Source organism: Canis aureus, chromosome 19, assembly GCF_053574225.1.
Source record: "Canis aureus isolate CA01 chromosome 19, VMU_Caureus_v.1.0, whole genome shotgun sequence".
NCBI classification, from domain to species: domain Eukaryota; kingdom Metazoa; phylum Chordata; class Mammalia; order Carnivora; family Canidae; genus Canis; species Canis aureus.
The window spans coordinates 27806898-27827567 of NC_135629.1; the positions used below are offsets into that span (position 1 = coordinate 27806898).

The following is a 20670-nucleotide window of genomic DNA, read 5'->3' on the forward strand; positions in this document are numbered from 1 at the left end:
CCGAGCTCTTGTTTGCTTTTTGAGTGTGCACTTTTCTCTTTTGTTTCCCCCTTGTGAATTATTTTTTTTGGTTTTGTTTTGTTTTTATTTTTTTATTTTTATTTTTTTATTAATAAATTTATTTTTTATTGGTGTTCAGTTTGCCAATATACAGAATAACACCCAGTGCTCATCCCGTCTCCCCCTTGTGAATTATTAAAACCCACTTGTTTGTTGGCAAGATGTGTTTCATGCTAGGCATGTAAATAGTAAATGGCACCTCATTGTGAGAAATATTCCAGGTGTCTGCTGTGAGGAGCACAAGTTCTGCATACCCATGATAGCATGATCATCAGGAATGTTCTATGCAGTCACGCAAGTTGTACACTGCACAACTCAAGGGGTACTATTCCCATAGGTTACAATATGAGTGGCATCCTCCAGACTCACGTAGGATAGTGGCCAACACTGATAATAAAAATAATACATATTATTGTTTATTAAGCTATGCACCAAGTACTGTGTTGAGTATATTTATATGGAGGACCTCATTTAACTTTTCCATAACTCTCTAATGAAGTAATTAATTTTTTTTCCCCACTTAAAGATGAGGAAACTTGAGACTTAGATAGGTTAATTCATCCAAGTTCATATATTTTTGTAAGTAATGAGATTGAGATTTAAAGCCTGAAAGCCTGACTTCTGGAACACATCCTCTGAATCTTTATGTGCTATCATCTCCCATGTCAGCATTCATCTACGGTGAATTATTTTATTTCCTTTTTAATGGCTTATCTAGCCTCTTCTGGCAAAGTTGTCATAAAGTACGATTCCCTTTCCTGGATGAGCTTCCCATTCCCTTCAAAAAATGAAATCTTGGTTCAGTTGTTTGACAATAAGCCCTGTTGTTGGGGCAGTCTTGGTGGTGATGAAGCAAAGGGAACTCCTTTGTTGCAAGGCCTGGCATCTGTGGGGCAGAGAAGGAGCATCATGTGCCTTCATGGTACCATAGGAGTAGAAAGCTGCATGTGCCTTCATGGTACCATAGGAGTAGAGCCTCGACTTGTAGGTGGAGGGCAAAACAAGTGGAGAAGAGAAAAATATCCAGGCTTGTCTATAGGGACATTTGATCCCTTTAAAGTTAATCATTCCTTCAACCAATATTTTTAATGGGCCAACTTTTGTGCTAGGTGCTGAGATACAGCCCTGACCTCTTTCTATTCACGTGCTCTCTCTGTTATGTCACCCAGGTGGCTGCTACTCCCACCCAGTTGTCCATGTATCAGGACAGCTGGCCACCTGGTGACCACTGACATTCACCACTTAGGATTGCCTCATGTGGCTGCATGAGCAGACATGGATTTCATAACAGAGCATGACCATCTCCATAGTATTACTTCTGCCTTTTTCCCCTGCAAATATTCCATATGAAGGCAAGAGTGCCCAAACTCCACAGACCTGACTTTAATATGAGCTTTGAGAAAGAACCCTTTGGTAATATGAAGACTGCTTTTTCTTTTTTTAATTTAAAGCATTTGTGAAATATATGGATATGTAATTACTGTTCCTTATCACATAAAACCTCTACAGAGCACATGCAGAAGACTGCTGTCAGAGTCTCCATTTGTTGTGTGACTCGCCTGTCCACACACTAGCTCATAATGGTAGTCTCACACTAGATCTTATTTTATACTTGAAGAAAATCAACAGTCTTAAAAGGTAGAGCATGTGAATATGTGAAGTGATTTTTTTCTACCCATGATTAGGACATCTGACCAAAAAAAGTTTAAATTAAAGCAGCTTTATTACCATCTTTTAGGAAAGGCAGTTTCTTTTTTTTTTAAGATTTTATTTATTTATTCATGAAAGACACAGAGAGAGAGGCAGAGACACAGGCAGAGGGAGAAGCAGGCTCCCTGTGGGGAGCCCAATTGACTTGATCCTGGACCCTGGGATCACACCCTGAACCAAAGGCAGACGCTCAACCACTGAGCCACCCAGGTATGCCAGGAAAGGCAGTTTCTACGCATTGCATTAAATGACCCTTTTTAGACCATCACCCTGTGGCCAACCTACCTGGCTAAATAAAATAGTACCTTAAAAGATTATTTTAGGTCTTCTTAACTTTCTAATTCGGACAGGTATTTTCCTCCTGTTAATTTCAGTACATTTAAAGGCATATGTAGCCTGCGGGACATTGAGCAAGCTACCCAATTTAGGCTGGCCCCGTGACCACTGTCTTCCCGAATTACAGTGTGTGCTAAAATTCAAGGAGGCTGGTGGTGGTACTTATACACTTGGTGTATAGTTTTTTCTCAAAGCTGCAAGCAGAATTGAGAAAACCTTTTGGAAGTTAAAATGAGACTAAGTTGAACTTTCTGCTGTTTTTAGAATATTCTAGGTCGTAGTCTAGGACAGAGGAAAGAACGCTTAATCCTGGGGTCGGGGTTGGGGCGGGGGGGCGGAGTGCGGTGATCTTACCAAAAGCTGGTAAAAGTCAGTAGCTTGGGTGGGCTTGCTTTCTGCTCACCCAGCCCCCATGCCCTAGTTAGGACCCCAGGAGAAGAGCCTTGCCAGGTGACTTTCGGAGCTGCTGTTGAATAACCCCAAAGTGCTGGAAAAGTCACTTATTTACTTATCTTAATTTTTCTGAAAGGTATGTTCAGAGGTAAGGTTCCCCACCTCCCTCTTATGGTAGTTAACCTTTCTTAAAGACCAAGGCAGAGCCACATAAAAAGCCAACACGGGTCTAGGAAAGTTGGCATTTCTGCTCTAAATTGTTACTTATTGACACAGATTGCAGCCCTAGGGATGAGTGAAAATGAGAACACGCTTGGAAGGTTTAGTCCAGTTTGTGCTGTTCAGTCATCAGGATCTGAGTCACCTAGGTCCTGCTCTTCTAAAGAATTACCTTTTCTGAGGGCAGTTAAGTATTTCTTTTGCATTTATCTACACATCACAGATTAACCACGTTTTTGTTTTATTTTTTTCACGTTCAGTGGCTCTGTAACTCCTTTGGCTTTTTTTTTTAATGAATAAATAAAGTGTCATTACTTCACAATAGAATCCAGCATAGTCCAGGGGCATGGAAAACCCCAGGCTAGGGCTCAGCTAGGATCTTTGAAGTGATTTGCTCCTCAACCTCACCTCAGAGCTTTCCTTCTTTCTTTTTTAAAAATATTTTATTTAAATTCAGTTTGCCAATATATGGTATAACATTCAGTGCTCATCCCATCGAGTGCCCTCCTTAGTACCTGCCACCCAGTTACCCTGTCTCCTCACCTACCTCCTCTTCCACAACTCTTTGTTTCCCAGAGTTAGGAGTCTCTCATGGTTTGTCTTCCTCTCTAATTTTTCCCCACTCAGTTTCCCTCCTTTCCCTATACTCTGAAGAGCTTTCAATTCATATTTGTAGCCTTAGAAAAATTTGAATGACTCCACATTCTAGAAACTGAAGTTTGCTTCCAAACAGCAGAAACTATGAGTTAAAAGAAAGAAAGAAAGAAAGAAAGAAAGAAAGAAAGAAAGAAAGAAAGAAAGAAACTATGAGTTAAGTTTGCAGATAATAAAGAGCTACCAAGACATATCACATATCTCTTAGTTTCTGAAAGAACAAAGTGACCCACAAAAGACACAGGGCATACCACATGATCCAGGATTTCTATTGCTGGGGTACACCCAAGAGGTTGATTAATTGATTGATTTTTGAAAGATTGTATTTATTTGAGAGAGAGAGAGAGCACATGTGTACACACAAGTGATGGGGGCAGGGGTGGTACAGAGGGAGGGGGAGAAGCAGACTCCCCACTGAGCAGGGAGCCCAATGTGGGGCTCGATCCTAGGACCCCGAGATCATGACCTGAAACTGAAGGCAGGTGCTTAACCAGCTGAGCCACCCAGGTGCCCCATACCCAAGAGAATTAAAATTGGATGTGGCTCAGCAGTTGAGCATTGACCTTCGGCACAGGACGTGAGCCCAGAGTTCTGGGATCAAGTCCCACATCGGGCTCCTGCATGGAGCCTGCTTCTCCTCCCTCTGCCTGTGTCTCTGCCTCTCTCTGTGTCTCTCATGCATAAATAAGTATAATCTTTAAAAAATAAAAAATAAAATAAAATTGTATGTTCAGACTTGAGTATGCATGTTCATGGCAGCACCAGTCACAATAGCCAGAAGATGGGAACCACCCAATGTCCGTTTTCATTTGAAGGGACAAAATGCAGTGTAGCCATACAACAGATGATTATTCAGCTATAGACAAGAATGGAGCCCTGTGGATGAACCTTGGAAACACAGGGCTAAATGAAGAAGCCAGTGGTAAAAGGCCAGGTGTTGTATTATTCCATTTATCTAAAATAGCCAGAACAGGCAAGTGTATAGAGGCAGAAAGCAGATTGGTAGTAGCTGCAGGCTGGTGGTTGGGGAACTGAGGAGTGACTGCCAAATGGGTACAAGGTCTCCTTTTGGAGTGACGAAAATGTTCTGGAACCACATAGTGATGATGATTGTACAACATTATGGATGATTAAATGCCACTGAATTGTCCACTTTAAAATGGTTGAGATAGTAAATGTTATGTGTATCAAAAAAAAAAAAAAAAAGGAACAAGGTATATCTGGAAAGACATTTCTGAGTCAGACTGGATCCCAAACTGAAATGCCTTCAGGACACGGCAGGGAATAAAAGGGAAGGAGGTGTGAAGAAAGAAAAAGACAGGTGGGGGTCCGTGGGTCTTCCCAAATACTGAAAAGAGAAAGTTTTATAGATAATCATGCCAACAACAACTCTCAGTTGTCAGTGACTTAGATAAGGCCGAAGGACCACAGAGGGTGTAATCCCTGGTAGAAAGGAAATAGGGGGCCCTGGATTAGCTCGCTGTGCTTTTCTAAGATGGTTTAGAGTCTTGAAATGCTGTGTGATACAGATGCTTTAGATAGGACAGGTTCTGGGAAACCTTTAGCAACGCAGATAACCAGGTTAAACTTCAAAGGAAGGGTTTGGTTTGCTGTTGGTTAAAGTGAGAGATAAAGAACTTGTGGACAACATAGAAATAAATGGTCCTAGAACAGAACCTACCGCTTGGTCTATATTCCCAACGTGGTTTATGGGCATAAAAACGTGAGTCCCATCTACCTCAAAAAGAGATGTTTGATCTAGGACAGGGCATGTAGGCTAAGTCTTAGTTTTTCCACCTGAAAAATGGAGATCATAGGACTCATTAAATCTCACTACCTAGCTGTCTACCTCCTCATTGTCTGTCTTTGCTACTAAAATAGAAGCTCCTCTCTGAGAGCAGAGGCCGTGCTGTGCATGTCCATTCTTGTTGACCTAGGATGCATCCCAGGGCCTGACACTAGGAACTTGGTGAATATTTCCTGAGTGAACAAAGGATGAGAAAAATCCGCCCTGGAGAAGAAAAGGCAGTCAGGGGTCACAACAAAGCAAAGCCTGTCAAGTCTCCGCAGGGGGATGACTTGGGAGAAATGAAATGTGTCCTTCATGCTTCCCTGGAATGATCAACTAGGACCGGAGACTGCAGTGTGCAAAGTGATATGTTCAGTAGTATGATGAACAGGTGACAGCTTTCCTGGCTCTATAGGGATTTAGACACCAGTTTGATAACTATTTCACTGTAAGTTTTAAAGAGATTCAGGGTCCGAGTGAGGAAAATCATCAAGGCCCCAAGTTCCTTTCCACACTTGAAATCCATTCACTCATGCTTTCATCCCTTCATTCCGGTAGCCACGTATCAAACACTCATCGCTGTTCCTGGAGCAGTGTTGGGGCTCAGTGGGGTAAAGCAATGAGTTCTCTGATTGTTCCTGCCCTCCGAGGCTGCACAGTCCTAATGGGTATATAGACAGGAAAATTAATCTCTACAGTAACAGCACATAATAAGCCATTTATGACTTTCCCACATGAACACCCATCTTGTCTGTCGCAAACAGTGCAGCAAGACGTGCGGAGAGGGCTCCAGGTACCGCAAGGTGGTGTGCGTGGATGCGGACAAAGGCAGTGAGGTTCATGGCATACACTGCGACCTGAGCAAGCGTCCTGCAGACCGTGAGAGCTGCAGTTTGCAACCTTGCGAGTATGTCTGGATCACAGGAGAATGGTCAGAGGTACGTCCCAGGGCTTCTGTTACCACCTTCAGGTCAGCGACGGCAAGGGCAGGAATGGGGGACACTTGCACCCACCTGCCAGTCTGCCTTCCAGGGCTAGAGCCTGCTGTGTCCAAGGTGGGAGGGCGCCAGAGATGGTCTCTCGTTCTTCCCACTTCTGTGATTCACTTTGGTGCCCTGTTGGATGATAAGGTGGGAGGATGATCACAGGGCCTGCAAGTTCCTACAATGCCTGTCGGTGTCTAAAGAGAGTCAAGGTAAGAGGATGCTGTCAGTGTCAGGGAGACAGCAGGGAATGATGGGGACCCTGACAGTCTAACACATTCTGTGTGACGGGAGCAGGCTCTCTTCCTCTCTGGCGGGCACCATGCAGAAATGTGCATCCAGTGTTACCAGACCTGATTTTTCAAGAAGGGACAGAAATCGGAACTTTTATGTGAGATCTCCTAACTTTAAAATGGGGACTCAAATCTTTTATTTAAAACGCTGTGTGGGGCAAACCAAACACTTTCGTGGGCCAGATATGGGTTGCTTGTGAACAACTTCTGATCCAGAGGAAGAAAATTATTTTCCATGATATTCAGGGAATCCATTTATTCTTCTCTCCTTGTGTCCAAGGTGCCTAACCCAGAAACTTGCAATTATTGATATGCCAATGGTAATAATGGCATGATTGTATTATTTTCAAGCCTCATAACATTTTCAAAGACTGAAAGATCTGTAACATCCAAACCAGTTGTCATTTTCCCAAAAAGGAATTAGAGGTGAAGTTACCTGGGCTCATAGGAAAGGTGCTGAAAAGTTTTAGGTAATATGCTTATTGTCTCTGGACCCCCTCTTCTAAGTTTGACAGGGTGCGATTTCACATTTTATTAGGAAGAATATCTGCAAGTAGATGAAATGTATGTCGGGCATTGAATTGTTTTTGCACCGTCACTGGCGTTAAGTCCTTTCTGTGTGTCCCCATCCTTCTCTTAACTCCAATGATTTTACCTCCTCTTCCCCATTCAGGGGACATCTGGCAATGTCTGGAGACATTTTTGGTCTCCCAGACAACTGGGAGAAGTGGGATGCTACTGGTATCTAGTACGTAGAAGTCAAGGATGCTTCTAAACATCCTACCGTATGTGGGACAGCCCCTCCCTTGCCTGCCACACACACACACACACACACACACACACACACACACACACACAGCTATCTGGCCCAGCTAGCAGTGGTGATAAGGTTGGGAAACCCTCTTTACCCCAACTCTGCATGTTCTTGGTGTGCTCTTAAAGACTGGAGGGGAGACATGATCCAAGTCATTAGGAAATAGATTTCCCATTGGCCAACCAGGAACCCAGGGAGTCCAGATGGTTCTTCAAAGTAGTCCTTGACTTTGGATTGGAGACATAAGTTCCAACCCATTCATATCACAGGGACGGGAGGGAGAAGGTGTCTGAGGAGGGCTCCTCTCTTCTCTTCGATTCACCTCTCCTGGTTCCATGTCAGGCATGATCTATAGCTTCTGGTTCTCAGGGCTACCCCATCAGGCTTGCAGTTGGGTAGGTGGGGAAAGCCTGCCTTTCTGCCTCTCTCCCTCCTCAGGCCCCTGTCTCTCTCTGCCTCCTGGAGGCCTCTTCTAAGTTAGCTTCTGGCCTATTCTTGGTCATCCATGTCTCTGGAGTTTCTACACCTTTCACACTTCAAACATTGGCATCTTCAACTTAGCCAATCTTTTGTGTGTTATTATTATTATGCTAAAAGTATTTTGATCTCTAAGACTGGGTCATGTCACTCCTATAGCTTTATTTCAACTGTAATCTTAACCCCCAACAGATGAGATTTAGAGAAGATCAAAACAAAACAAAACAAAAAAGGCTTCCATATTTCTGCAAATTCTCAACTGTATCATAGATTGGAAACTGCAAATTTACAGGCAAAGTTGAGAGGGCTGGAGATAGGGCCTTACCAAAGGCAATGCACCAGAAATCCCTCTAGAAAAGCTTCTCGTAAGATGCAAGAGCCACAACAAGCCATGTGTTGTCTCTGGGACTTCTGTTACTTGGCAAATCGTGTGCTTTGTTCTGAGCTCTACTTGAAAATGGGGAAGCCTGGGCCAGATGGGGAAAGAGGACCCATCCCTATCCCCCGTGGCTGATGCCTGTATTTCTCTGCTCAGGCCTGAAGTGTATCACCAAGGCAAGGAGTGCCCATTCTTATTATTTCATCCTGCTTTACGGTTCTTTTCAAATTAGGAAAGTACTGTATTCTCATGATAAAGCAAGCAATTGACCCCAAGGCATGGAGAGTCCAGAGTAAGAGCTTCCCCACCTCCCTCCTCCCTCCCAACCTGGACAGACAGCATTTGTGGGCCATCTACTCCACATGAAATACCTTAGACTAGCTTTGCCCTCCCCTGGCCTGGCATCTGCTGGCTCTTCAGGTATTTGAACAGCAGCAGCCAAAGAAAGAAGAAAGGTGTGCAGGACACTTCCAGGTCTCGAGCCAGTTGAAAAGGAGAGCCCAGGGATGCTCTATGTCCCTCCGGCAGGACCTCCTCAAGGGGCGTCTTCTCCCTAGAACATTTATAAGAGAAGAAAGCCATGTGGCTTAAAGCAGCAGCTCAGGAGACGTTAGGAAAGAATGACACTACAGCTCTTAATAGCTGCTGAGAGCTGATGGCTGCTGTGGTCCCTCACCTCAGAAAAAGCATTAACACACCACTTGCTGTGGGCTGTCCTGAGGGTTCATCTAGGCCGCCTCAAACAGCATTTGGTCTCAAGAGTCCTGATCCTCTTGCTTAATTTTACACAACACCTTCACAGGAGATGGCCAGTTATTTGATGACATTGTCTAAAAATACCATCAACACTAAATCTCCATACTTCAGTGTCAGTCTTTAAATATATTATATAAAACACTTAGCTTGGGAGGTTGAACATTTTTGAAAATTGCATCAATAACCAATTAGATGTCCCATCAAGGGAAGGATCTTGGACACTAGCAAGATGTGTGTTCTGTCTGCTTTTCTGTATTGCTTGTGTATTTTTAAATGCCATGTAATTATGGTAAAAAGGTGAACTGATCGCCTGGTCTGGTTAGACAGAGAAAGAGAGATAGTAGGGGAGAAAGGTGACATTTCAGTGAAGATGTACGGGCAGGGAGAGAGAAGAGAGAAGGTGATTGAGTGGAGGGCAGACAGGAAAGCAAAGCGCGTGGAGCCAGAAAGGAAAGCTGTCCTTGAGTCCCCTCTTGGCTAAGTGCTTGGGTTTCACACGTAGCTCAGGTGGGCTGTGACCCTCCTGCCATCCCCCTGTGGTCATGTCTTTGGTATGGTCATGGTAGGTTTGGAAAAGCCTGCAGTCAGGCTGGGGATCCTGTAAATGGAGCCAGGGACAGCTAGAGCCCCACTGCCTTTTCCCTTCAAATCCAAAGAAGGGGCCCAAGGCGCCCCCACCTATAGTGAGGGCTGAGAAGATATAGTGGAAGCACCAGATCCCCAAAGGTGTTGTTTCGGGTTGCACGGTTCCTGCATGCTTAGGGGCCTGCCACTTGAAGTACATAAAGGAGCTAATAAAGTGAGAGCTTTCTGCAGTGTTGTCTGGGGTCAGCTTTGGATGTGGAGGTCAGGGGCCTATTGTGGGCTGCCCCCAGGCGCTGCTCCAGCCTCTCCCCCTAACCCTTGTCTTCCCAGTGCTCGGTGACCTGTGGAAAGGGCTACAAACAAAGGCTCGTCTCCTGTAGCGAGATTTACTCTGGGAAGGAGAATTATGAGTACAGCTACCAAACCACCATCAACTGCCCGGGCACTCAGCCCCCCAGCGTCCACCCGTGCTACCTGAGGGAGTGCCCTGTCTCAGCCACCTGGAGAGTCGGCAACTGGGGGAGCGTAAGTAGACCATTTGGTTATCAAATCGGAAAGCGTTGGGTTCCCAAACTTCACCTTACACGCGTCCTGCCTGACCCATCCAAAGGGAGTCCTCTCCCAGGAGAGATGATGGGAAGAAACTAGAATTTGCATCTTGAAATGAGCTAATGGGAAGAACTCATTTGGCAGGATGGCTTGGGTGTGTAGAGCCTGGGCTCCGAAACCAGACAGCCTCACTGTGAATCCTGGTTCTGCTACTTCCCAGTTGAATACAACACTTTTGGATCTCAGTTTCCTCATCTGCAAAATGGGTGGTGGTGAAGAAGAGATGAGTTCATATGTAAACAGCTCTCAGATTACGATAGCAAATTTCAAGTTACAGTGCTTTTTTAAAAAAGATTTTATTTATTTATTCATGAGAGACACACAGAGAGAGAGGCAGAGACATAGGCAGTGGGAGAAGCAGGCTCCCTGCAGGGAGCTGGATGCGGGACTCGATCCCAGGACCCCGGGATCATGCCCTGAGCCAAAGGAGGATGCTCAACCACTGAGCCACTCAGGTGCCCCTACCACACAGTACTTTTTTAAAACAAGCCCCTAGAACTCCATCACTTAGAGAGACAGAAGAGTTAGCTATTGCTTCTGTTGTTAAGAAGTCAATATATTCTAGTTCCTCTTTAACAGGAGTATTTGTTGCATTAGGGGTATAATAAGTGAGAATAATTTAAATTGAGAATATTTAAATTTTACGCAGGAATATTTTGTTACATTAGGGATATTATTAATGAGCCTGGAACATTGCCACGCCCCCCGGCTCCAGACTCATAGGTTCTTAGTGTTGGAAAGCGATGAGATGAAGAATGGGATCAGTTGAAAGTGGTTAGGGTTTTAATTCCTGGCTCCACCATGACCTTGAACAAATTTCTTGACATTTGGCCCCAACTTTCCCCCTGAATGGTAGTCTATCTCAGAGAATTCTTATGAGGCTTAAATGAGAAAATATATATATGTCGTGTACAATATCATATTATGTGCGTATACCTTACGTACAAATAAATATGTACGTAAGGTATATGTATGTGTAAATGTGTAGGTACCATGCTTAGCACAGAGACTGGTCTACCATAAGTGTTCCGTACATACCCATACCCATTCAGCCTGGGCTCTGAAATGGCACTCTAGACATGCCCCAGGCCGTGAGGTCCACACCCCCAGAGCCCGCGCCTCGCAGGTTCAGTAGCTGCATCATTGACTCTGATCTGCCTTGTAGTGCTCGGTGTCTTGTGGCGTGGGAGTGACACACAGATCTGTGCAATGTTTAACCAATGAGGACCAGCCCAGCCACTTATGTTCTGCAGATTTGAAGCCAGAAGAAAGGAAAACGTGTCACAATATCTATAACTGTAAGTTGGCCAGCGGAAGCCATCTTTCTGGGGCATGCAGAACAGGGTTCCTTGTTTCTTTGTCTATTGGCCTACCCCTTTGGGAAACAGAGAATTTATAAGATAAATAAGTCCTGGGGATGTAACGCGCAGCATGATGCATCTAGTTAACATGGTTGTATGGTACACTGGAAAGTCGCTAAGATTTCTCATCTAAAGGGGAAAAAAAAACATTTTTGTCTTCTCTTTTGTATCTCTATGAAATGATGGGTGGTAACTTATTGTAATGATTCACAGCGTATGGAAGTCAAGTCATTATGCTGAACACCGTAAACCCCATATACAGTGTTACATGTCAGTTACCTCTCCAAAAACTGAAGGAAAAAATAAACATTTACCCCCAAAAAAGGGAAAGAATTTGTTTTAAAGAAACTGTTCCCCCACTTTTTAAACAAAACAGGGCGAGCGTGAACAGTATATTCACTCCATTGGCAGATGGTGGACGTCTTGGAGTGTGACGCTCCATTTTTGTGTTTCGTGCTTTCTAGGTGAGTTACCCCAAAACTGCAAGGAGGTAAAGAGACTGAAAGGTACCAGTGAAGATGGTGAATATTTCCTGCTCATCAAAGGAAAGCTCCTAAAGGTGAACATTGGCCATCAGTCATTATTTCTAGAATGATTTGAGGGTGAGTGGCCCTGGGCCTCATCGTCTCATTGCTGAGCTGCTCCTCATTGGTTATTTCTGGCCTCTCTTCCAGATATTCTGTGCAGGGATGCAGTCTGACCACCCCAAAGAGTACATTTCCCTGGTCCATGGCGACTCAGAGAATTTCTCCGAGGTGTACGGGCACAGGTAGGAGAGCTCGGACCCAGATGCACACAGACACCTTCGGAGCCCTGGAAATACCTTCCCAATCTTACCAGAACATTCTCTCTGTAATGTAGGTTGCACAACCCAACCGAGTGTCCCTACAACGGGACCCGACGGGACGACTGCCAATGTCGGAAGGACTACACGGCAGCCGGGTTTTCCAGCTTCCAGAAAATCAGGATAGACTTAAACACTATGCAGATCATAAGTAAGTCGGGTGGAACATTCCAGGGTGGAGGGGGGCAGGCGGGGGGCGGGGAGGGCTGTGTTCAGGAGTCTCTGCATCCGGCCAGCAGACTGCGCACTGGACGCTGGCAGGGGGACGAGGCTCTGAGCCACCTGCCGTCCAGCGGTGACAACCCCAGTCCCCCCTGTGTATGGGTGGGTGGGTGGGTGGGGTGTGCTCCTTTCTCTTCCCACGACACCCCAGGCCCGGGAGGGTGCCTCGCCTCGGGGCGGAGCTCTGTCAGCCTGGGGGACACAGGAGGAACGGAGTAGATGGATGCTTCTAGAGGGCACCAGGCACTGCGGGGCATCGGGGCAGCCTCCCCCAGGATGGGACACCGAACCTGAGAGCTGAAGGTCCCGTCGGAGTTGGCTGGGCACGGGGTATCGGTGCGGGGAGCGGAAGGGTGGAAGGAAGCTTCTAAGGGAGAAGGAAGAGCAGATACAAACCTCAAAGCTAAGAGACTCCTGTGCGTCCATCCGTCCCCGAGCGGGGCGCCCCCTGCACAGGGTACGCACATGCGAGGACACATGCCCTACTTTTGACCCTCGATTTTCGGGGAGAAGAGCGGTGCGCAGACTTACCTGTGTGAACCGATTTCATACCCCAGCCAGCACAGGCATGGTTCCAGGCAGCTCAGCTACCCAGACAGGTTCCCTTGAATGGAGGAGAAACAGAAATAATGAATAATTAATTTTTCCTCATTAACATTGCTCCCATAATGTTGCACTGCTTTCCTCTTGAGGTAGATTAAGCTTGATTTGTACCGAGATACTTTTTATTGCCTTCAGCGAGCCTGCCACGGGGCTGAGGGCAGAGCCTGCAGTTTCTTGCTTAGAAAAACACTCGACACCCAGTCCAGGGGGGCCCTTGATGGGATGAGTACTGGGTGTTATTCTATATGTTGGCAAATTGAACACCAATAAAAAATAAAAAAAAATAAAAAAAAAGAAAAGTAAAGAAAAAAAAAAAGAAAGAAAAACACTCGAGCTAAGACCCAGGACGTCTCTGCGCTGAAGCTGCAAGGGCCCCTTTAAGCTCTGCAGGACCAGGAACGCAGATTTCCCTCCCACTGGGGCGTGGGGAACTGCAGGAAGATTAAGGCCTTTTGCTGTTCCCGAGAAAGGTCGAAAGCTGCCTCTGCCTCCCTCCCGTTCCACAAGCGACAGCTTTTGTGGGATTCTCACTTGGACTCCTGATCTGGGCTCCCCATTTGTAGGGCTGCTCTCAGGAGCTACAAAGAGGGTTAAGAACACAAGCATTGTTTTTATTGGCTTTTTCTTTTTTTTTAAGCTACAAGTCAGCCCCAAACTTGAGAAACTGCCATTAATACTTTCAAGATGTGGGTTCTAATTGCTCCACATTTTGGCAATAACCGTGCATAGGCCAGGGGAGGACAGATGAAGCCTCGGGGAATAACTCCTAAATAGCTGGAAATGCTTTTGTGGCTTATTTCCTCCTACCCTTACTTAGGCCTGGGAAGCGCGGTATACAGGAGAGTCACAATCATCCAAGGATGTACACTTATTCGAGGTGATGCACATGTTTATTTATATGAGAGTCGATTCCAAAGTCGTCTTAAACCCCCTGCTTTTGGGTTCCATTCTGTGAAGAGACTGCAGATAAAACCCAGGGAATGAGGCTCTTGGAACCACAAGTATAATGGGGACAAAGCAAGTGAACATCTGGATCCATTTGCTCACTAATGATACTTTGGATTTTTTCTTTTTTCTCTCCTACTCCCTCTTACTCTTTCTCTTACTACACTTCTTCCCTCTGCCTCCCTGTGACTGTCCTATCCCTTCTGGACGTTTTTATCTTTCACTCTCCTCTCCCTTTCTCCAAAACCCCACAGCCACTGACTTACAGTTTGCCAGGACAAGCGAAGGGCACCCTGTCCCTTTTGCCACAGCTGGGGACTGCTACAGTGCTGCCAAGTGCCCACAGGTATGTGCTGGGGGCTCCCCTGACCAAGACCCACATCCCACCCACCCTGTCCCCAGGGGGACCCTTAGCTGCATCTGCTCCTGGGAATGCTGTCAGAACAGCTGCTCTGGAGGGCCATGTGCCCACCTGCGTCGAAAGAGTCTCCACAGTGCTCAGAGCTACTAATCTAGTAATTCCTAGTGTCTCCCAAGGAACCGATCAGAGTTCCATGTCCAACTTCAGCATTCAGCAAAATGCACCTATCACGATGGTGAAAGTTTAGAAGTCAATTAGATGTCGGGTGGCAGGGGCTTGCTTAAACAAATGATGATGGTTAATAAAATGAATATTCCCCAGTCAGTGACATGCTGGTTTAGGTTTCCTGACAGGCTCTTTTAGAAAATAAAAAGCCCAGCTTCATAGCGTCTGCCAACTTCCAAGGTGTAAAGATGCTCCGTCCGCCCCACCCCCACCCCGTCCCAGGCACTGATGTCAGGCCAGTGACACGTGTTGTCACTAAACGGAGCGTGCGGCAGAGATGCACACAGCCCGCTCGCAAAGGCCAGCATAGGTGGGCTCCTGTCAACAGGCCACTGTCAGCCATTGAAAATTCTAAACACTTTATGACACAGAAAAAACTCGTATCCTTACTTTAGATGTATAAACCTTGTGCAGTGTCCGGACAAAGAAGTGCAAGTTTATCGTCGCCTACTGGGTTCCTTCTTCGGCAGAGTTGCTAAAGGGCCGTGGCCTTGCCCGACTACACTACCATGATGTCTTGCCTTGTTAGAGGTGTGGCGAGTTTTAACTTGCCTTTTGAAACATGCCGGCCTAATCATCAGCCCGGTGCCAATTTTGCAAATTTTGCAAACAGGCTTCGGTCTTTGCAGGAAGCTTCTGCCCTGAGAAGAGATAAGGAATTCGGTGATCTGATCAAGGGCAGGAGAACTTAGCCCCTTGTCCTTGCTCTGGTTCACATGGGGTCTTCACAAGGCTGTTGCTAAACTCTGGATCAGGAATCTCCCACTTTGCCTCCGGGCCTTCGAAAGTCTGGGGACTGGGACTGGGAGATGCATTTGGAATCCCAAGCACTGTCTCCCCGGGATGGATTTACGCCCAACCACAGAGACCATCCAAAGACAAACACATCTGAATTTTCTTTTAACAAAGTGTTTTCTCAGCCCCCAGCTTCAGAAAGCAATGATAAACATTTTAGAGAAGTGAAAAGGAAGCTCTCAGGGAGAAAGAAAATAAACAGAGGGCATAATGGTAAAAGGGGGCCTCTCCTCTATTACCCAGGAATTGAAAACTTTTGAAGTGCTGTTTCTTTAGAGCAGCTCATGACTTTAAACACCCCATTGCTATGGGTTGCATTTTAACAGCTAAATAGATTAGCCCTGTCCTGCCTTTTTCTGAGGATTTTCTGGTTTCTCTATGCGCATCTTAGGGGAAGTTTAAGTAAATGAAAGGTAATTTGCATTCATTTCTTTTAATAATTCGGAGACAAATGAACTTATTGATTTGCTAAATCCCAACCCTGTAGCAGTTGCTAAATGAGAAAACCCAAAGCCAGTGAGAAGCTAATTTATATTTTTCCTAGTCCATTCTTCAAACCATATCGGGCACTCTCAGAATTCAATTCCCGAGACAACTTATTGAGCACCAGCTACGTGTATGAAAGCCGTGAGTGAGGCAGGATCGGTTTTCCAGGCCAGGGTCTGGAGAAGCACACTGGTGCGAGGTGCTCTGGAGCAGATGGCTCATCCCCTGACCTAATGATTGCACAGAAGTCAAAGCAGAGAGGCGTTCTGTTTACCAATCTGTTCCTTCCTCCTCGTCCACACTGTTGCTTTGGGGATTTATTTAGCAATAAGAGTGGGTTCCCCGAGAGCCCTCACCTGAAAATACAGCCAGAATATGGTTTTTCTATTCATCCCTGGGGATGTAGCATTATTGTGATTGGTGCTGGTATTGGTCGCATTTATTGAGTGTTTACTAGATTGTGGACTTTGCCCAGCATTTCTAAGTCAGTATAGCATGTAATCCCCACAGCGGACCTGTGAGAATGCCCCCCTTTTCAGGTGAGAAAATGGAGTCACAGAGAGGTTGGGGAGCTTGCCCAGACCCACACAGCCAGTGCTCAGGAGAGGCCGGATTTGATTCCAAGGGTGTCTGAGTGCAAATCAATGCTGGCAGATGCGTCTCCCTGACACCACTTGCAGACAAGACTCGGCAGCCTTCTCTTCTGTCCAAGGAACAAAACCTCTCTCTCTCTCAGGCACATCTTTTGCAGATCTCTCTGGATCCTTGAGTGTACGCAAAGCTCTGAATTACTCTTACCCTCTTAAGTCAGCAAGAGGAGGTAGTGGCTGTCCCTCCCAGGCCCTCTACCCCCTGAAGATGAGACGTGTAGGGGCAAAGATGTCCCACCTGGAGCTAAGAGGACAGTAAGTCTTTATTGCTCCGGGGGCCTCAACTTAAGGAGGTCCTTATCGGCAGAAAATGTAGGAGCCCTGCGCTGGGAGAGGTGGCAAGAGAATGAGGAAGAAGACCTGTCCCATGAGGTGTATCACCTGCTCTGAGAGAGCAGGTCTAGCTAGATGTGCGTGTGGAGCGTGCTCAGACACTGGACCCCCAGGATCAGCTGGGGGCGTTCTTGGGCTAGAAGCCAGATCAGTGGCCTGGACTTTCGGAGAACCTTCAGGTCATAGCAGATCCCATCTATTCTTCTGCTGTGTGGAGGGGACAGGCCATCTGCCTGGGAAGAAGGATGGAGCTGGGCGGGGGTGGGGGGAAGAGTGAGATCCTGGGCAGTGATGTGGTCTGACGTTATGAACAGTGTGACGCTCGCCTCAGGGCAGGCAGGACAGTGAGGTGAGGAGGTGGCCGTCGGGACCGGTGATGGTAGAGCTCGGAGAGGTTTGTGTCTGAGGAGGCTATGGGCTTCAGCACAGCCACTATCTTGGACACTTATTGAGGCTACTTGACCTAACAGCCACTAATGTCTGTAGCGCACTGGCATAAAATAATTTCCAAACATGGTTTTAGGATGTCACCTACACTCTGTCGGGGTGTGAGTTAGGTGCATCATGCCTTCTATCTAATTCCCTCCTAGTTGCAGGTCAGATGTTCCTAACCCATTTTACAGATGGACTCAGGCAGGTTAAGCCATGTTTGCCTGAGGTCACACTAAAAGTAGAAGAGTCTGGATTCTAGGAAATATCCATCTTCTACACCAGAGTTTCTGAACTTCAGCACTAATGATGTTTTGGGCTGAATCATTGTCTGTTGTGGGGACTGTGCTGTGCATTGCAGGATACTTAGTGATATCTCTAGTCTCTACCCACCAGATGCTAGTAGCACACACCCATGCGTGCACCTGCACATACACACACCTGCCAGTTTTGACAACCAAAGTATCTCTAGATGTTGCCACATTTCCCCTGAGGGCAAAATCGTCCCCTGCTGAGAGCCACTAACTTAGACCAGACACTTCCCAGCATCACTTCTGTGAGTTGGAATCTTATCTGTCCCCACGTTACAGGTGTAGAATCTGAGGCTTCAAAGGGGCTTTTAAACTCTACTTAGTAAATATTAACAGCCCCAATACGGAGAGGACACCTGCAGCGTACACCTGAAAGTCACAGTGGACCAGCTAGGGCAGAATATTTATTGAGAATCTATCGAGTGCCCGGTCATTGTTAATACAATGGTTAATACAAACCATTGTTAATATAAATAAAGCAATACCAAGGCCCTCCCCTCACCAAGCTTCCTCTTCTATTGCAGACCGACAACCAACACAAAACACCCGCTACCTGTATTTCTGAGTCTCTCCTAGGTGCCAAACGTGTGCTGCAGAGCTAATGTCACTTCCCCTTTCCTCCAGTACTCGGAGGCAGCTACTGTTATTATCTGCCATTTTACAGAAGGACAAACTGAGTTTCTGAGAGACTAAAAAAAAAAAAAAAAAAAAAGAACATCTGTCCAGGATTTCATCCCCAGGGTTGGAAGAGCCAAATTCTTAGACTTAGCTCTGGCTGGCTGGGAGTCCTCCCCACCCCACCCCCAAGCCCTCCTCCTCCTCCTCCTCCTCCTCCTCCTCCTGGGTTTATTTAAAGGCTGCTTTGACAAAGCACGGGATTGTGTGAGCCAGGCTGGGAGAGGAAGAGAGGAAGAGAGGAAGCCTTCCCCGGGAGCAGGTTGGTGCAGAGCATTTGAAATCCAGAACCTGCCAACTTTCAGGTGCTTTTTGTGGAGTCGCTGGGGAAGACGAGAGAGACAGAGACGGATGGGGAGAGCAAGAGCTCTTGCTCTGCTGCAGCGTCTCCTTAGATATACACGCGGGACCCCCACGCCCACCCCCACCCCCACCCCGAGCCCCTGTGTTGGAAGGACCCCGGCGGCGCGCAGCCTGGGATCTGGCACCTTGCGGAGACCGCACCTGCAGGCCGCGGAGAGCGGGCCGCGCGCGCCCTCTGCTGGCCGTTGCGGAGACCGCGCCTCTCCTTTGAAGTCCCGCCCCGCTGTGCTTGGTGCGCGGAGAGCTCGGCGCGGCGGGGGCCGCAGCCCGGGAAGCTTGGCAGCGAGACCTTGTTAGAAAAATTACACTGTGGCATTTCGTTCCCGAAGGAATCTGATAATTGTGAGCAACGTCAGGATTGCTGTGTTAGGGAGGCAGGATGGCGCCGGTTGAGAGCGAGGACTTTGAAGTCAGGAAAATGTGCGTTGGGCTCTCTCCCTGCATCCTGCAGAAGTTAATCACCTCCGCTGGGCCTCAGTTTCCCCATCTGTAAAGAGAACCCCGTCCGTAGTGCTCTTTCGAGGATGCATGAGGTGATGCATGTCAGGGGCCTGGCCCAGACCTGCCCCCCTCCCTTCCCCCCCAAAAAACTCTCATTAATTAGTAGCTATCGTAATTAATTAATGTCCTCCTTTCCAAGGTCCCTCTTGTTGTGTGGCCTTTGCTTAGGACATCACGTGGGCTAAAAAAAAAAAAATCTCTCTCATTGGCCATTTTATTGCAGGGTCGTTTTAGCATCAACCTTTACGGAACCGGCCTGTCTTTGACTGACTCTGCCAGGTGGACATCACAAGGGAATTACGCCGTCTCGGACATTAAGAAGTCCCCGGTAAGGTTCTCTGGGGGGGCTCCGGATGGGTTTTGTCTTCTCTTTCCTTCCTTCCACGTTGGTCCGTTGTGCTGGTGCTAAAGGAACGAAAATGTGCTTTCCCACTTCTTCAAACCAGTTTTGCAAAGTGTCAGGATGAAAATTTAGGAAGTAAGTGGCAAACGAAGCATGTGTAAGTGAGTGTATCCGAGAGAGCCTTGCTTCCCTTCTGGTGAGTTCTAACCCCCCCACCTACCCCCGCCCCCACCTCCAGAGCTGTGAACCTGTGAACCTGTGAACCATCCAAGTAATTAGATGATGCTCACCCAGGAAGCTGAAAGCAGGGAGAAGCCGCCGAGAGCGTGCGTGGCTCGCTTTGCAGTTAAGCCAACGTGAGATTCCTTTGTGAACCTCAGGGGAAAGATGTTCGGTGGTGGGGCTTTTAAGAAAACTTGAAATACAAGAGAGGCTGGAAGAAAGGGATAACTTAGCAGGCGATGTTTCCGGAGAGTCAGAGAAATGCTCGGGGGCTTCCACAGTAACCAGCGTGTCACCTCGGAAATCTTGCCACTCCACCCGTGGTCCTCACAGAGCCCCAGCATCACCTGGGGCTCGTTGCAGGTGCAGGTTCGGGGGCCGCAGGGCTGCTCAGCCAGGGTCTGCCCCCGTGCCGGGTCTCGGGGTGGATGGTCCGCACAGCACAGCTTGAGAAGCACTGGTGTGTGCAACTGTTTCTCCGCAGGGTTTCTTAGAACCACCTGCAAAAGCGTGAAATGCAGGTGCCCCGGCCCCAGCCTGGTTTACCGGATGGGAAACCTCTGAGATGGGCAGATTTTTAAACTCCCTGGGCAATTCTCTCGTAGCCAGCCCAGAAACTGCTGCCTGTTAGCAGCCTTCCCTCAGAACTTCTTTCTGAGCACCTGGGGCAGAAACCTGACCTGTGGACAAATGAGAAATGAATGGGTATGGCCTATGGTCCCAAGTCCTGCTTCAGCCGTGACTCCTACCCCGGGGTCTCCTCAGAAATGTGGGGGAGAGAAGGAAAAAGAAGCCGAGCCCTGGGGAAGCAGCTATTATTGCAAAATAGGGTTTCCAGGTCAAACACAGGATGCCCAGTTAAGTTGGAATCTGAAATGAAAAAGCAATGATTTTGTTTTTTACTATGAGCTTGTCTTAAACATTGCATGGGACATATTTACTCC

The 20670-nt window shown here is 47.1% G+C and overlaps 1 protein-coding gene and 1 long non-coding RNA gene across 6 annotated transcripts in view; one reads left to right on the forward strand and one right to left on the reverse strand.

The window, feature by feature from the left end:
* Positions 1–20670, forward strand: part of ADAMTS9 (ADAM metallopeptidase with thrombospondin type 1 motif 9) — a 397174-nt gene that overhangs the window by 127401 nt on the left and 249103 nt on the right. For all 5 annotated transcript variants that reach the window (XR_013357704.1, XM_077858175.1, XM_077858178.1 and 2 more), the window contains 8 exons: positions 5926–6099; positions 9779–9973; positions 11223–11355; positions 11883–11977; positions 12093–12187; positions 12280–12413; positions 14287–14378; positions 19385–19489. Coding sequence is in view for 4 of the 5 variants with exons in the window: in XM_077858175.1 (XP_077714301.1) it covers positions 5926–6099; positions 9779–9973; positions 11223–11355; positions 11883–11977; positions 12093–12187; positions 12280–12413; positions 14287–14378; positions 19385–19489 (1023 nt within the window). In the remaining variant the exon portion in view is untranslated. The remainder of the gene's footprint in view (positions 1–5925; positions 6100–9778; positions 9974–11222; positions 11356–11882; positions 11978–12092; positions 12188–12279; positions 12414–14286; positions 14379–19384; positions 19490–20670) is intronic.
* LOC144289796 (uncharacterized) lies at positions 1849–13425 on the reverse strand. Its single transcript, XR_013357769.1, has 6 exons — positions 13199–13425; positions 13016–13088; positions 10028–10252; positions 8479–8660; positions 6175–6276; positions 1849–5822 (listed from the first exon to the last, which is right to left on the reverse strand). It is a non-coding gene; the product is annotated as an uncharacterized LOC144289796 (long non-coding RNA).